We start from the raw sequence: 18713 nt of genomic DNA, 5'->3' as shown, positions 1-18713 counted from the left end.
ATATCAACCATCTGTGGGACAAACAATTTCATCGTACGGCTAATGAACTTTGACCAGGGCAAAGTAATTGTAGTTTGGCAAAGAATATTTGTTTAAATCATCAGGAGACTTTGGTATTTTATTGTTCTAAGTCAGAATCCTATGTATGCGTACCTTCACTGAAGTTTCCACCAAAAGAGCATTGCATTGGTGCCAGAATAGTTACGTTGACAGCAGAGAACTGTGCTCACCATCTCTAAGAGGATGCTAACAAGTTTCTAAAATTTCTTTGGGGTAAATCAAACACAATCTGAAATAATCAGCAACGATATATGATGACTAGCATAATTCAATATAACAATCAGAAACAGAGTTATCTGTCAGGAACCAGATCAGCCTTCAAATTTGTTATTGATAAATGAGTAATTAGAAGAGGAAAATCCTCTCCTTCCTAATTCATGTTTGCCTACTGCTTGCACACTTGACACAGATCGGTGTTTACATGGATCAATTGGTTGACTATATAATTATTGTATAATAGCATGTTCCTAAAATAAATATTATTCCTTACAGTGGATAATGGAAAAATCCCTGATGAATTATCAACCCTTTTGTTACAACAGGCCATTCGATATTATGAACGAAGAACAGCACCATCAGTTATCTTCCAGGTGCCCTTCACATTTGTCATCTCATATCTTGTTGTGTATGTACTACGATATGAATCATTATGCTCTGGATGAGTGGTATCAATTAAACGAGCAGCCTCTTGCAGTGTTGCCTCCACCATAGCTCTCATGCCATCTGTTGAAACCGTGACACTCTCAATAGTCAGCCCCAGCAGACTGTATTCCCAGAACCATCCATGCTCTGCAATATCTTTTGCACGCTCTGACCAGATCTTCAACATTTGGCCATCCAGAATCTAGAAAAGATTCAAAATAAATAACATAAGGATAATCAAATTATTCAGGCAAAATTGGAAAAGTAATGTGTCTTAAGACTCCAAATATTACTGAACAAGGGTATTCGAAGTTCTAGGTAGACTTTAAACATGATCCCAAGCTAGCTTAAAAATGTACCTCTGAGAGTCGAGATACAGCATGATCAGGCCCAAGGGCCTGTGACTTTAACATCTGCCACTTGCGTACTAAATTATCTGCCAATCTAGCGTCCATTTTTGGTGCTCCATTATTGAGATTGTCACCTGTAACCAGCAAGAATTGAAAACATATATAAAATCACTCACACTAGAAACACATCAATGACCCATTTCAAACTACGCTCTTGAAGATGGCAATTTAACTTCTATTAGAACACATGGTGGGACAAAAGTAAGTGTGCTAGTTGCATGTTAAGATACTAGCATAGAGCCTTGGATATGTTCAGAACTTCCACCAACAAATTAAGCCCGGTCTTGAGATTGCCTAATGCAAGCAAAAATAGGCAGAACTGGTATATTCTACAATTTGGGGCTGAAATACGCCAGACTGGAGAGTGGAAAAGTAAAGGGTAAAGTGGATTGAAAGGACTTCTGGACTATACATGTCATTGTAAATATAAGCATTCAACAGGTATCACAATTTATTTGTTTTAACATAACAGTCACAATATACACTGATTGCTCAAGGATGGAACAATAGCAAAAACAAGCATTCATGCATGAAGGCACATTGGTTGGAGATCGGCATATTGGCCAAAAAATGCCCAATTAATATGATACGCATCACAGATTATACAATTTCATGGTTCTCTCTCATGGTCTCAGATAAACCTAGTCTTCTTGATGCGTTAATATAGCCTTAGGAACTGGGCAAGATCATATTGATTTTTTACTAGACCCTTTGTGAACAAAGTTCTGTTGAAATTTGCAACCTAGGGTGGCAATCCAACTTTACTTGACCTACCTATTGTAGTTGAAAATGGAACTTCCTTCAGAGTCTTCGTCGAACTGTATTGGGCAGGTAAATATCTGAGTCCTGCAATAGCAAGTACCCCAACAACAACACTTGCACAGACAATCTTCACACCAAAAGAACCGATCTCTTTTGAAAATAGAAATAAATCTTCCTCTCCCCCTGGTCCACTATTTTCACCCCATCTCTCTGTTGTAGGTTTCACAAATTCAGAGGCATCTGATAAATTACTTATATCTTCATTACTCATTCTAGGTTGCTTGTAAATGTCGCTGTTAGCATAGTCTTTATGAGGCGGGTCTTTGGTCGACTGTGCTTGTGAAGAGATGGTGGGAGCATTGTGTGCTCTTGCTTCTTTCCCACCTCGTTCATTACCCAACGGGAATACTTTCTTTAGTGTCTGAATGGCACTAGCTTTGACATTATCAAGGGCAGCCCCTGCCCCAGCTCCAATTCTCACAATAGCTGCAGCTGCTGCCAATGGAGAACCTCTACCCCTTTCCAACCTTTCCAAATAGCTTAAGACACCAGAATCATCATAGTAATCTCTGAGCTTGAATTTCAGACCTCGTGTGTCCTTAAACCGTGGGAACACTATCTCTGTCAACCAGCTTTCTAACAACTTGCACAATCCTGGAAGAAGCATATCCTCCTCAGCTTCATCTGAGTTTGCCAGAATAAAATCAACAATAAGAGGATCCCTGTAAGGTGACTTCTTATTATCGAGGCCTAACCAGGCACGACAATCATCTAGTTCTCCCAATAACAAAGAACACATTCCTCTTTCAAGTGCAAAGTCTAACTCTTGCTCTGCAGCACTGAAATCACTTACAATCTCTAAGGGGGTCCCATTTGTTTGCTGCAGCTGTAAGAAGAGAGAATCAGCCTCCTGTATCAGGTGAGGCCTTTTCCCAATAAAGCCTTCTGCAATATGAGCAAGGGCTGCCATATAAATTTCGAAACTTTCTGCTGGGATGTTGTTAGGTGTTGCTGCAAATAAATCCACCTTTATGCAAAATAAGAAAATATTAATGAAATATTATTGCAACCTAATCACTTTAATAATGTTATAAAAACAAGCAAAAAGCAAACAGACACTGTTTGGAGCCCATGAGTGCCAATGCCTAGAGACCAATCTGTGTTTTAAATCATAAAGGGAAAAAAACAAGGCAAGGTAACATCATTGGAGGTCTGAAAAAGACCACACAAAAAGCTACAATAAACCTTCTCATACCCTGAATTAACATGATGCTAACTTCTCAAAACAGGCCTTTTGCAGACCTGCTCAGCAGCTGTCATATGTGAGAAAGCTTCATTCATGAATTCCTCACGGGTGAATCCTCCTAGAGGTGCCACAGCACCCCCTCCTCCAACAGCCCATAGGATGTTCCGTGCCCCTTGAAGACCCTCTTCTCGCTTTGCTCGGTGATCCTCATCCAGAGGCAATGCTAGTAGCTCTAGAATACAACGTGGTGTAATCTCCTCCAATGTCTCCTCAATCTGTTCTTGAAGGTCTGGTGCCAGACTTCTACCTCCACCTTCCTACACAGCACCATCAAGACAGCATAAGCATATGAGTCATATCATCCACTGACAATTCCTGCAAAGCATTTTCTACTTATAAACGTGCTCATTCCCTTAACCATAAACACTTCATACTCTGAAGAAAAAATAACAATAAACACTTGATACTCTGAAGAAAAAATAACAGGCAGACAAATTGTCAAAAACTGGAAAGATTAACTGCTTCTCTAGGAAATTTCAAGTTCCTAATTAGAATAAACTCCTGTACTAGAATATCTTGACAATTGAAAATGTATCGAGGTAAAGCATTCCAAGTCTGCAACATCCAGGCAGATATTTTGCAACAAAATGCTCTCTTCTCTATAGATAAAATACCATGATGTCACCTAGAACATGTTTTACATTTGCAGATCCTTTCTGGTTGATACTACTTGTTAAGGTTAAGCATATTGTTTCTGGGACTTTTATGTTTTAATTAAGGGTCATCTCCTATATATGTTTATGTCATAAATACCTCAAGCCTATGCATCGGTTTTCTATCATTGTTTTGTTCTATCTGAAGGGGCAATACTGACCATGAACCAAACAAAGTTCGTTCTTCAAGTTAAATACTCTAGAAGACTTGGAATATGTAGATCTCCATTTAGGATATAAGAATACATATTAAAATGTATGGATAAGAATGATATTACAATTGAGAGTGAAGGGCTTGCTTATATACCAAGCAAGTGTCCCTTTATGAATGGTCATGTCTCTTTAGACATGCCTCTTTGTTTAACTAATTATTAATTATTTACATATTATTATGTTTATTATTTATTATCTATATTTATTATTTTTACATGATTATATTCATAACATTGTCTTCATTTTCAAGAAGCTTTGTCCTCAAAGATTGTTGATGAAAGGGCTTGATCTCTTTTTCTGCTACGAATGTCTTCTCGTCTCGAGACAGTCATCTTTGTCGAGACAAGTTGATATGATCCTTGGAGTGATATATAAAATTGTCGCATTGAAGAAGGCTCTAACCATCCTAAATTAATCTTTTGTGAAATCTTTTGATTACTGGAAACTTGTGATGCACTGTTATCATTGGACTAAGTTGTGGGCACTTCAGTATTCTTTGGAACATAATTTTGTTGTTTATGTTCTGATTGATATGGATTCGTAGATTGATTGAGATGTCTGTTCATGTGATTCAGATGTAGATAAAGTGTTCTTTTGGTTTCCCTTATCATGTGGGTGGCTAGATTTTGATTTACTTCAAGTTCCGATGTCGTCGAGTTGGTTACAAAATCTTCACTTGGAATTTCCTTTATCTCAACTTCTGAGTGTGTTTTTTCTTTCACTGACGTGTCTTCTTCTTGAGTTGTGATATTCACTGGATCAGTTTTCATTCCATTTTCTTCAACTTGGACTGAAACGACTAGAGACTTCGATACTACTTCTTGAAATTGTTCTCACTTGTCATTTAGTTACTTCTTGTCACGTTTAAGCTTCTTTATTTGTGTAAGAAAGTTTTGGTTATGATTCTTTAGACATAAAACCTCTTCGCTTTCTGGATTATTGATTTTATTCTTAGTGGCATCATCATCTTTTAAACTTTTGATTTGTTCTTTGTTCTAATAATGTTTGATTAAGATTCTTTAAATGTAAATTTTCTTCTTCTTGTTCCAACAAGTGCTTCTTGAGTTCCTTCTTTATGGCTTTAACTTTCTTGACTTGTTCGAGTAATTTTTCATTGTGTTCTCTGAGGCGCGAAATTTCTGTCTTTACTAGAGATGACTTCTTCAAGCTCTTTCTGCTTCTTTGGTATAGTTTTTTTATTATCTTGAAACATTAATTCCGAAATATCCTTAAAGTCTTTTGATGAAGGCTTTATCGGTTTTGACTTCATTGTCACATCTTGGAAGGTGGTCATCTTCCTCTTGTAAGGAAACATCAAAATCTTTTTTTCTAAATTTAACATGAACGTACCCAATTCTTTTAACCAAGGTTGACCCAAAATGATGTCAATTTTTGGGTTAAACATAGTTACGACACAAAATTGAGAGGTGCATTCATAGTGGTCAATTATTACTTGTAAGTCATTAATTTCATATTCTTTTTTGCCAAAAATATTTGTTCTTTCTCCTATGTTTGACTCTAGAATTAATAGTTGATTTGCCAGATTAACATTGATGTAATTTTCCTCATGACTTGTGCTGATAGTGATATTAATCTTCTTTCCTTGGGTATTCCCATTTAATGTAATTAGTCTACAATCTGCAATTGGAATACTTTTATAGGAAAACTTTCCTTCCTTTCCTTTTGAATTAGACTCCATTCTTTTATCTTCAATGATTGATCTTGGTAAAAGTGTGAGCGACCCACTTCTTCAAACTATATTAAGGTTCCATTTGAAGTTTGAGGAATATTAAGGGGATTAAAAGTAATTTGAAACTAAGTCAAGCTACAGCAAACAATTGCCAAAACAAGAATTTAATGTTGACATTCAACCAGTTTTGAAAAGTTTTTCTTATGTTTATCATCCCAATCCATGTATGCAATATCATTGCACACATGCACAACCAGAGGCAAAATAGGCTTCCGAAGGAGGATTTGAGCCCAGGAAAAGCTCCCTTTACATATGTAAGATAATGCACAAAACAAGAAAAACAGTCCAAAGTTCCCACCACTTTAGGCGGTGGGTAAAGAAAAATTACATACATGTACCATCACACCAAGCACAGAACCTATCCACTAGTGAAGCAAAACCCAGTAAAAACCTTACAGAAAACATATATTCAAATCCCAATGCATTATGGGGCCTTGGACAATTGTTGATAACAAAAAAATGCAACCGAATAAGGGCAAACAGTAGCTAAAATGAAAAAAACTTAAATCTGAGTCAGAACTATCATAAGTAATGCTTTGAAGTTGAATGAAGTAGTAGAACTGTATAGGTCACCCCAAAACCATTGTAGATTACATCATGAAGACATGAGTCTATAAGTAGAAGCATATAAATGTGTAACGAATCGTAACTGGATGACTGCCAATACAATGTGTACGGAAAGTCTATTATACACATCAAATATAATGGTTACAACTCCAAATACTGATAAATTGGAACTTGGACGTATTAATTATTTAATATTTATTGTCCATTGGGCCAAAATCTAGAGTAAGGCAGAGCACTTGCTAGAATGATGACCTAGATTCAAACCTCACTGGGAAGGCTCCCCTGTTTTAATAAAGGTCCATGCATGTGCTGATTTTGTTTTCATAGGTCTTCTAATTTGATAATTTCTTCTAATGATTTCTTAGTTAAATCCTTTTGTATTCACATTCATCATTAAGCAATTATACAGAAAATCTCAACAATAGAATAAATAATGATAGTAGGATCATAAAGAGACAACCAAACACAAGAGACACAAATATTTACCCTAGGAAACCCCACATGGGGAAAAACCCGGCAACCTTTTCTTAGAGACATCATTCAATTCAACAAGAGATACAATCTCATCTTCTAGTCAAAAACAAAGTCAAACTGACCACAAACATACCTAGGTCAAACCTCGTCAACCAGAGACAAATTCGGCCTCCTGAAATTTCGGCTTGCTGCCTCAGAGAATTTCGGTCTGCTGCTGCCTCAGAGAATTTCGGTCTTCTGCCCAGAATTCATTTTGCTGCCCAAAAACTCGTCTTGCTCCCTCAGAAAATCATCCTTATTCTACCACAGATGGTGATCCAAATTGGTGTCTTTAAGTGGAGACTGAGTAGCCTATATATAGTCTTCTTGGGAGGTCGAATGGGTGTCTCTTTATGCTGGGACAACTTGATCTTTTTGGAGTCAAAATATTCAAATTCTAAAATTCTAAATTCTTTCTTTTGAAATCGACATGAAGAACATGTCTTGTATTTATTATTATATATATTTGAAGGGCTAAATTGTAATGCCCTCTACGAATTGAGGATGAATGAAGGACTAAGTAGCCTATCAATCCCCGTAGGCCAATGTTATCAGAATTGAACCAGAAAACCTTGTGGACCGGGAATCAGTTGAACCCGGATCGAAATCGGTAAAAAAACCAAACCAAAAATCAGTCAACCAAAAGCACATACAATATTCAAATTTTAAGAAAAACATATTTATTCATGTGCATCCATATGAATCCAAACCATTTATGCACAAATAAGAAAAAGTTATCATTTATATGGCATGTAAGGGTGCACATAACCAAAATAGCATCGACTGCAATGCATCTCTAAACCAAATACATCTCTAAACCATTTATATGGCCTCTAGCATCCCAAAAAAATCATGTTATAACAAATACCTACCTATCATCAAAATAATTGCCTATATTGGGATATTCATCATAAATATCACCCTCTAAGCATTAAAATAAGATAGAAAAAACGTAGCATGTCAAGTCAAGATTTTGTTTGAGTGATAGGTACATTTTTAGTAGGGTCATGATAGAGGAGTTCAACAACCAATGCCACTAACATCAAGGTACATAGAGGGTTTGGTGCTCTTGATTAAGTACTAGTTCCATACCCTCATGCGTGACAAAATCTGATGGAAACGCTGCAATCCCTCCAATCCTGAAATCCTAAAAAATGTTAGATCTGTTGGATTTTGAGTGAGATCTAAAATTCTACTTTCTCCATATGAAATCCAATGAGGTTGGAGCCACTCTCAAACATCCTAAATCATTTCATGGTAATGACCTATTCTGCCATAATGGAAACATTACCATGAAATGCATAGCAATACCAGGGCCATAGGCTTAAATATTAGGTTGTCCCACTCAAAAATTCATGTTTTTTCTTTAAAAAAATGTGTTTGGAACATCTTTGGTCCAATTGTACAGAACCAACCGGTTCAATGAAAAATGGTCTGTTCGGTACCAAACCAGCTGGTTCAATGAAAAATGGTCCGGCCATTTCTAGCTCCAAACCTAAAACCAGACTGGTTTGGCCCCCAAACAGGTTGGACCGGCCAATCTTGATCTGGTTCGAATAACATTGTCATAAGCTACAGTCGTCAATAAAGGGGAAACCCCCAAAATATCCAATTTTGGCCGATTTTTGGGGCAGCTAAGAATGTTATCCAGCACTAGTGAGTTGTCCAAGTTCTTGTTAAGCTTATCAACTTCAGCGCTCAATGTCACAAATTCCTCTTCCAACTTCTTACACTCTTCTTCTTTCTTCAGCATGTGAGTATTTATTATTTCCTCAACTCTATTTGCTTCTTCAAGTTGAACCTTTAAGGAGATGATTGCTTCATCGCATTTTTCAAGCAAGCTCTTCAATTCTCTATTTTTATTTTTGAGCTTGGCATTTTCATTTTCACTATTCTTCAACTTTTCTTGAAGATCTTCATCTCCCTGTTAAGTCTGAATATTTTCCGAGTCCGCAGAAAAAATATATTCTCATATTTGGTTCTTCATCATCTGAATCATTGACCTCTTTGTCATCATGATCATTATCTTGATTTTCTTAGGTTATGAAGGGAACTTCTCTTGCATTTGGTTCTTCTATATCACTCTCATTTGAAGAGCTATTGTCTTCTTTAAAATAAATATTTTTCTTGTGCAAGCTTTTCTTTTCCTTAAAAGGACATCTCTTAGCATAATGACCTATTCTGCCACAATCGAAACATTTAAAAGGTAACTTAACTTTGTGTTTTCTGGTTCCTCTTTTGAGCTTCTTGATGAAATTTGCTTCTTCTACATTTAATTCATCATCTGGAGTTCCTTCAACCTTGAGTTCTTTGTTTATTGTCTTCTTTGTGGCTTTAAAAGTTGCTTCTCTAGTTGATGGTCCATCTTTTGTATCTATTCTCATTTTGTATGTTGTAAGAGTGTCATGTAATTCTTCGATTGTCATCTTAGTCAAGTCTATGGTTTCTTCTATGGCAGATACCTTGGCATCATATCGTAAGGGAAGTGATCTCGGGACCTTTTGTACAATCAAAAGATCTTCAAATTTTTCTCCTAATCCGCAGTATCTTATTTTTCATCCATTTTCAAATTTTCAAATTGAGCTCTATACTTTTGAAGTTTGACCTGCTAGTGTTAAGTTTATCCCAAACTTCTTTGGTTGTGGTGCAGGACATCACCTTGGACTTAATGGTTCTTGACAATCCACCCAAGATGGTATGAAGAGATTTTGAATTTCAACTAAACAACCTCTTCTCATCAAAATCAATTGGAGGATTTTTAGGAACTTTGTAACCATATATGATGGAGAGCCAAACATCCACTCCCAAAGTCTTCAAATAGGTTTCCATGCAAGTCCATAGTGGATAATTATTTCCATCAAACACCGAAATTGTTCTAGAAGAGATGCCTTCCATTTCTGTATATGCTCACAATCTTCCCTCCGATGATTAGATTGTTAGAGGGTAACACGCTCCAGTACCAATTGTTGGAAATACTGGGGGGGGTTTATTAGAAACTCAGAAAGGGAGAAGATTTTCTTATGTTGACAATTACTTGTGATATTCTTATATTCTTATTAGCTTTCTTTATGTTCTTCTTTATCTTCTTCTCATCAAGCAATCATCAAATCAAAAGCATGAAGATCAATGACACCAAAAGTAGGCACTCAGCTAGGGCTAAAACCCCTATGTAGGGGAAAACCCAGTCAAACTCTTCCACTAATAGATTCAAATCAAATTGAGACAGACCAAGACCTTTGACTAGACCAAAAGACCTTCCTCACTCCACCAAGTCAGCCTTCCAAGATGATTATGCAAACTTCAGTAGTCTCTTCTCGTCAACCAGCTTCAATCCAGTTGCTACACAGAATTTCGACCCTCCAGCTTCCAGATTTTCGACCTTCCTACAATTCTGAAATTTTTGGCCCTTTTGCAACCCAAAAACTTCGCATGTGGGGCAATAGAGAGAGAAATTTGGCTTCCTTTTGCTTGACAGAGTTTTCCTTCTTCGCTAGGATTTCCTCCTTCTTAGGTATTCCGCTCTCCTTTTCCTCCTTCTGCAACTGCAGATCGAACTTGCTTGTCTTGTGCTCCAAATGAGGTCGAGTTGTTACCTATATATAGTGGTTTTTGTCCCCTGTTGAGGCTGACTTGACCTTAATGAGGCCGACTTGTCTTCTTTGAGGCCAACGTGGTGGAGGTGGACTATTTGACTCATTTTACATTACAATAATTTTCTTTCTTGACAAAGAAAGCCCAAGAAGGGTCTATTACATGATGACATAGAATAGGACTTATGACATAAACCCTAGAAGCCTACAATGGAGGATTTGACCTAAATATAAAATAATAAAGCATGAAACCCATGCTTAATAAATAATTTTCTTTTGTAAATAAATATATTTTTCTTTCTTTTGACAAATACAATTATGAAGACCAACACTAGTTATATTCTTCAACACTCACTCTTAACTAGTGAGGTATTCATAATTACATATATACATGGGTACATGGACAAACTCAAAAATGATATGTTTCTATGAAGAGTTACAACACACGCAGTGCTAAAAATTTGATACTTGACCAAAGTATCTAATTGGGTGGGGCTAAGGTGTGTTCCAAGCTTCAGCCTATATAGGTACCATGAAGCTTCAGCTCTGTTAAAATTGGAAACTAGGGCCAAACTCCATGTGGGTCATCATATTTATGGCAGCTGATATTTTACTTGGATCCCTCTCATCGAGAGGTGTAGGACTTTCGATTCCGACAAGTATTCATGGAGTTATGAATTTATTTGTGTTATAAGACAAATTGTCAAGTCGGCCAGCAACTTGTGTAGGCTCAGAAGCCCAATAGTCATGTCTATTCATCATCTACGTTTTAGTATAAATAGGAGAGGACTTGAAGTCATTTGGGAGACACACTCTTCATGTGATCTCCTCCTCTCCACGTCTTTGGGTTTTTGGTGAAGGAGAGAGACACTAAGAGTACGTTGGGCTAAGTAGATGATGCCCTAGCCGCAGTAGCTGATGCCCTAGCCGCAGTAGCTGATGCCCTAGCCGTAGATGATGCAGTGATACCCTAGCCGCAATAAGCCGCAGGATTATGAGGAGATCTACACGCAGAAAAGAGGAGACTTATGTACAGCATAAATAAGCCCCTATACGATGTCTTAAGAGGCTCAATCTGCAGATGAAAGGAGGGCTAATATAGGCCCTAAATGAAGGCCTGAATCCTTTGTTCATTGACCCTATACGCAACAAGAAAGAGACTCGTCATCCGCAGTCAAAAAGAGGATCTATACACAGTCCTAGAGGAGACTTGTTTACGCAGCAAGGAGATATATATGGAACCTTCCATCTGCTGTCTAAGGAAGCTCTAAAAGAGCCCTTGCCACAGGACTGAAAGTAACCTAATCTATATGTTGTCTGGTCACAATCCAAGAGGTCTGTATGCAACAAGAAAACGCACTCAACTTCAGCGAAGAAGGGAAGGACGTTAGGGTCATTCTCATGACTGTTTTGAAGTGCAAATGAACCAACATTAAGGCCACATTACAGGAGTCTACTTCTGGGCTGTTTGTAAGGGCATTTGTTGCAAGGTTTATCTCTGTCTTGGGCAGCGGATTGCACAGAAGACATTGCAGATGGATTGAGCCCTTTTAGTGGACTGTTGGGTGAGTATGGGGGTTGGTTCTAGCCTTATATTCCAGCGTTTGACAACAGCTAGGAAGGGAGACAATACCGCAGTCTATTATGCCTGATCAAGAGGCTATGTTGAATCTGATGAATGTGAATAGGGTGTTGTAGCAAGACGGAGTTTGTACCCCAACCAGTGTAGTGATGAGGTTGTTCATGAGGACAGTTTAAGGTGACCTATATAATAAGCAGTGACAGCTAGAGCAGCAGCATGATGATGATTAAGAGCAGCAAGTTGTGTACAGCGTACAACTCAGCAGTAAAGCAGCATGGTTAAGCAGCATGGTGCAGCCCAAGAACATGGTATTGATGTTGCAATATGATGAGGTGCATCATATGGACGAGATGCAGCACAATGACAGGTGAAGGAGTCACCTTGGAGAATCAGTTGAAGCAACGTGTCTTCAACTGATCTCATGTAGAGATGATCTATTCTCTTATCTAGAAAGTCAAAGGGTTGACTTATGTTGTAAATGTACTCTCTCTCTCTTTCTCTATTGAACTATTGAAGAACATATAAGAAGAATTGATCAAGGGTTTCCCCACATTGCGGTTTGTCCCTGGCTAGCGCCACATCTTGTGTCCTCTTGTCTTGGCTTGTCTTCTGCGATTTATGTTTATGTTCTATCTGCAGTTTACTTTAATGCTGATGTGATTTCCAATCTGGAAAGGATATGGAGCTAACTGTGAAAATTGAAATAAATTGCTCTTAGCATAGAACATACCTAAAATTAACATGGTATTAGAGCTGAGGTGAAGACAATGCCCAAGCAAGAGTGAAAGAGCAATCGCCGAAGACAGTTGGGAAAGGACAAAAGGATCAGTGGATTCCTCATCCCTCTTCAAATTCACCAAGGGTGAAGTCGAAGCAGAGAATCTTATCAAAATGGCGCAGCAAAGTTTCTGATGGCCTACCTAAAGATCACTTCATTGGGAAGTTCGGATCTAAGGGTGGAAGGAAAGGCGGATGCCTTGGTTGCAATAAGTTCGGCTATTATGCGAAGGAGTGTCCGAATGGCAGAGACACATCTCTTGATGAAGATAACAATCATTCGAGGGACATCTTCAATGATCAAAGGAATGACAAGTAATGCAGGTCATCAAGGAAATGATCGACTCTTCAAATAAAGCAAGGAACCCCAGGTATGGAGAATCAAATGTTGTTTCTGATAAGATAAAGAAGCATTATCTTGTATTGGCCCTCTCCTTCAGATTCTTTGGGAATCTGGCTTATTGATTGTAGTGCTTCAAGGCACTTCATCGGATAGATGGGTGCATCTCTCTAATTTAGTATAGATGGAAACAATCATGGGAATATACTTGGAGTTGATGCCACCTATCCCAGAAAGGGTGTAGGGAATGTTACCCCTCAATTGAATGAGGGTAACTCGATTCATTTACAGAATCTCTTTTATGTACCTAATCAGAAGAAGACCCTGGTGTCCATTTCGGCAATGGAAGTCGAAGGTTTCAGGGTGGCATTCATCAATGGAAAGGTACATATTTGAAAATAGAATTTTCAAAGATGCCTTTTCTCATGGGTTTAGGGTTGGCAATTTGTATCAAGTTGCAGAGTGGTCCATTGGGGATCATGTCAATTGACATATCTCATCTATAACACCGGAGGTCTACTTTTGGGGCCCTACCCGATGTGAGTCAAGTAGTGACAGGGATGCCTGAATTCAAGAAGAGCATGAAGGTACATGTCTAAGATGCACCGAAGGAAAATCTTACAAGGGGACCATTCCCCTCATGTAACAGGTCCACAGGTTTGGAACAAATCGAGGAGTTTGAGATTCATGATCAGGAATCTCACGTATACAGGTGGAAGAATGCCCTTTATGGCTTGAAGCTAACCACCCCGGGTTTGATATGAGAGGATTGATAGTTGTCAAATGAAGCTGAGATTCACTAAGAGTGAAGCTGATCCAAACCATTGTTTAAAGGTTGTGGATGATAGACCTCTCATACCAGCACCTTCTGAGGATGACCTATTTCTGACAGGTGCAGACCCTCTCACTTGCAAAAGTAGGAGGGAGTTGGATTCCGAACGCAGAATGGTAAACTGCAAGCCAGTGACTACCTCAAGGATCTTAACTTTCAGAAGTTATATGGTGATGATGATGGATCAGATTTGGGAAATGCCTCTGAGTTTCATAAACTCATTTGCATTGATGTTCTTGGTGAACCTCTGTCCGGATATATGTTTTGCAGTTAGCATGGTGAGCTCATATTTGGTTGAGCCTCACTAGATTGGTGCCAAGAAACTTCTGAGATATCTTCGGGGCACAATCTCTCATGGATTGAGATACACTGCCGGAAATATGAAATTGCATGATTATTCGAATGCTGAGTGGGCAAGCAGTGTGGAGGATCACTAGAGCACTTCTCAGTGTTGGTTCTCTTTGGATTCTGCTTTGATATCATGGATGAGCAGGAAGCAGAAATCGGTTGCTATAAGCACCGCCGAGACTGAATACACAACTATGAGTATGATCTCGTGTGAAGCTGCATGGTTGCAGAAGCTCTTAAGTGAGTTGTTTGTACACATGATGAATACCACTGTGATTCTCTGTGACAACCAGAGGTGGGATTCGATTATTGAGGAATCCCGTATTCGATGATTGCTCCAGCAGATAGACATCAGATACTGCCTTATCTGGGATATGGTAAGTCGATGAGCGAGGAGGCTCCATCACATTGAGACTGATGTACAAGTTGCAGACATTTTTTGTCAAAGCCCCGGGGAAAGGTCAAATCTGTAACTTTCCCGAACGACTTGGAGTCGTTGAGAGACCTTCTTATAAGGGTCCTGCATGTTGCATGCATTGAGCTCTGGGAGCTCTGGGGGGCTTGGGGTACTTATTGGAGCAACGTACGACCAGAAGGTGACTCACCCTCCCCTGGTGGTGCGAGCTGAACAAGATGATTAGTTCTCCTGTGGGCCACGACGATTCGTTCTCCGTGGCAATTGTGGAACAGGATGATTAGTTCTCCTGTGGGCCAGGATGATTTGTTCTCCGTGACAACTGTGGAACGGGATGATTAGTTCTCCTGTGGGCCAGGATGATTCGTTCTCCGTGGCGATTGTGGAACAGGATGATTCGTTCTCCTATAGACCAGTATGATTAGTTCTCTGTGGCATCCACTAGACAGGATGATTCGTTCTCTTGTGGACAGGATGATTAGTTCTCTTGTCGAGGCATCCTACCCATGCAGTGTAGGACTCATGGGAAGTACCTCTCATCTTATTAATGCGCAGGGAAATGAGGATAGGGACCATAGTAGTACCGATGGACGCATCGTTATATCTACCGTACTCCCTATGCTAGGATGACCTTCATTGATCTGGGATCAATGATACTGGTCTGGGACCAGTGAGAGTAGTACACCCTCTGAAACTGACTTCGGGTCAGTAGAGGACTGGTCTGGGACCAGTGAAAGTGGTACACACTCCAGACTGACTTCGGGTCAATAGAGGATGGTATGAGACATTCTCGATTTATTCTTCTTCTTCATGGTTCAGCAGAGCTGAGCTGAGCAGAGTAGCGCTGAGCAGAGCTGAGTAGAATTGATCACAGCAGAGCAGAGCAATGCAGGGCACTGATGGCAAAGATAGTACAATCGGACATATGGATCAGCAGATGGAGTTCTCCCTAGTTGAGAGGGAGTGTTAAAATTGGCAACTAGGGCCAAATTCCATGTGGGTCATCATATTTATGGCAACTGATATTTTACTTGGATCCCTCTCATCGAGAGGTGTAGGATTGATCTAAAGATCGTCCGATTCCGACAAGTATTCATGGAGTTATGAATTTATTTGTGTTATAAGACAAATTGTCAAGTCAGCCAGCAACTTGTGTAGGCTCAGAAGCCCAATAGTCATGTCTATTCATCATCTACGTTTTAGTATAAAGAGGAGAGGACTTGAAGTCATTTGGGAGACACACTCTTCATGTGATCTCCTCTCCACGTCTTTGGATTTTTGGTGAAGGAGAGAGACACTAAGAGTATGTTGGGCTAAGTAGATGATGCCCTAGCTGCAGTAGCTGATGCCCTAGCCGCAGCTGATGCAGTGATGCCCTAGCCGCAGTAAGCCGCAGGCTTATGAGGAGATCTACATGCAGAAAAGAGGAGACTTATGTACAGCATAAATAAGCCCCTATACGTTGTCTCAAGAGGCTCAATCCGCAGATGAAAGGAGGGCTAATATAGGCCCTAAATGAAGGCCTGAATCCGCTGTCCATTGACCCTATATGCAGCAAGAAAGAGACTCGTCATCCGCAGTCAGAAAGAGGATCTATACACAGTCCTAGAGGAGACCTATTTACGCAGCAAGGAGATATATATGGAACCTTCCATCCCCTGTCTAAGGAAGCTCTAAAAGAGCCCTTGCCACAGGTTTAAAAGTCACCTAATCTATACGTTGTCTGGTCACAATCCAAGAGGTTTGTATGCAACAAGAAAAGGCACTCAACTTCAGCGAAGAAGGGAAGGACATTAGGGTCATTCTCATGACTATTTTGAAGTGCAAATGAACCAGCATTAAGGCCACATTACAGGAGTCTACTTCTGGGTTGTTTGTAAGGGCATTTGTTGCAAGGTTTATCTCTGTCTTGGGCAGCAGATTGCACAGAAGACATTGCGGATGCATTGAGCCCTTTTAGTGGACTGTTGGGTGAGTATGGGGGTTGGTTCTTTCTTTATATTCCAACATTTGACAACAGCTAGAAAGGGAGACAATACCGCAGTCTATTATGCCTGATCAAGAGGCTGTGTTGAATCTGATGGGTGTGAATAGGATGTTGTAGCAAGACAGAGTTTGTACCCCAACCAGTGTAGTGATGAGGTTGTTCATGAGGACAGTTTAAGGTGACCTATCTAATAAGCAGTGACCGCTAGAGCAACAGCATGATGATGATTAAGAGCAACAAGTTGTGTACAGAGTACAACTCAGCAGTAAAGCAACATGGTGCAACTCAGGAACATGGTATGATGTTGCAATATGATGAGGTGCAGCATATGGACGAGATGCAGCGCAATGACAGGTGAAGGAGTCACCTTGGAGACTCAATTGAAGTAGCATGTCTTCCACTGATCTCATGTAGAGATGATCTATTCTCTTATCTAGAAAGTCAAAGTGTTGAATTCTGTTGTAAATGTACTATCTCTCTCTCTTTCTCTGTTGAACTATTAAAGAACATATAAGAAGAATTGATCAAGGGTTTCCCCACATTGGGGTTTCTCCCTGGCTAGCGCCACATCTTGTGTCCTCTTGTCTTGGCTTGTCTTCTACGATTTATGTTTATGTTCTATCTACAGTTTACTTTAATGCTGGTGTGATTGCTAATATGGAAAAGATATGGAGCTAACTGTGAAAATTGAAATAAATTGCTCTTAGCATAAAACATACCTAAAATTAACAAGCTCTAACACCAACCCAGAGATCTAGGTGTGAATCCAAGGTCGAAGCTCCAAGACCAAAGCTACCCTCCCTACTTCAGGATCTAGACATCATCACAAGTCGGCCAGATGTCCTCCCAAGCATCTTGTCGCCCCAAGATGCTTCATCTCTCCCTATCAACTAAATCAAATATATCCATCGGTCCAAGCATGCTTCAAACGTTCAATTTTCTTACGAAGATATCTTGCACAATCACAACCCCAATTAGTAATAAACTTCCAATTTATATATATATATATATGTTTAGCATAAACCTTCGAGGTCCTCAAATATTTTGATGTTGTTTATATCATCATCATATTATCCAAACACATCTTCGTCGAAAGCTCTCTTCTTTTACTTCCACAGCAACATCAAACTCTATCTCAACACCCATTTTGAATTCGCTTTATAACTTCAACAATCATTTGTAGTGCTTTAGCTATTTCTTTGATCTTATTCTTTCCTTTAATATTTCTAAGATCAAGTTTCTTTTCTCAACTATGGAGGATATACACTTTCCTTCATCGAAGTTCCCTCTCAACTTAGGGAGATCAACAATTTTATTCTTTCAACCATACAGGTTCTTTCATTTTGCATCATCATATTATCGAAAAAACTTCAATCTTTCAAAGTTGCATTCCTTCAAGGACATCATTCTTTCTATGGCAACAAGATCATCTATTCATCTTTAATGTCATCATCATTCATACAACTTCCTTTATCCATTATGCTCGTCATTATTATCAAGTCATCTTCAATTATGAAATATCTTCAACATCTTGAAAATTATGCACCTGCAAATCTTCAACAAGTACAACCAAATACAAATATACAAAAGCATGAAGTCAACTATATCAAAATCATGTCATTATAATGGAAGCATCAAAATAATCAAGCTTCAGACATCAGAGACCTAAACCTAGTTAGGTTCATGGTCAACAAGGTTTTATATTTTGGACTTCAACAACTTTCTTGGGATTTTGTTGCAAACCCTAGATTCCATCATTGAGACTTAAAGTCTTAGATAACTAAATCAAGTTAGCAATCCAACCCTAGCACTTTACATCTTCAATATGATGTCGTAGAATTCCATGTCAAGTACTACTAGGGTTTTGTTACAAATCCTAGATTTCATCAATAAAACTAACAATCAAGTCAGTATTCTAACATTTCAAATCTAGGGTTTCATTACTATTTTCTTATATCAATCCCTA

The 18713-nt window shown here is 38.9% G+C and overlaps 1 protein-coding gene across 1 annotated transcript in view; it reads right to left on the bottom strand.

Moving 5' to 3' along the window:
- Positions 1-352: 352 nt before the first annotated feature.
- ARC6 (Chaperone DnaJ-domain superfamily protein) overlaps positions 353-18713 on the bottom strand; it is a 52683-nt gene continuing 34322 nt past the window's right edge. Inside the window, exons 4-7 of the mRNA XM_089453222.1 lie at positions 3177-3437; positions 1887-2901; positions 1062-1186; positions 353-904 (exon numbers count right to left, since the gene is read on the bottom strand). Coding sequence (XP_089309348.1) covers positions 614-904; positions 1062-1186; positions 1887-2901; positions 3177-3437 — 1692 coding nt within the window. The 3' untranslated portion in view covers positions 353-613. The remainder of the gene's footprint in view (positions 905-1061; positions 1187-1886; positions 2902-3176; positions 3438-18713) is intronic.

This window comes from Pinus tabuliformis, chromosome X (assembly GCF_031772625.1).
Source record: "Pinus tabuliformis cultivar Carrire ecotype Pingquan chromosome X, CPIR1, whole genome shotgun sequence".
Classification (NCBI taxonomy): Eukaryota; Viridiplantae; Streptophyta; class Pinopsida; order Pinales; family Pinaceae; genus Pinus; species Pinus tabuliformis.
The sequence above is the reverse complement of the archived record's forward strand: the minus strand, read 5'-3'. Positions and strand labels throughout refer to the sequence as shown.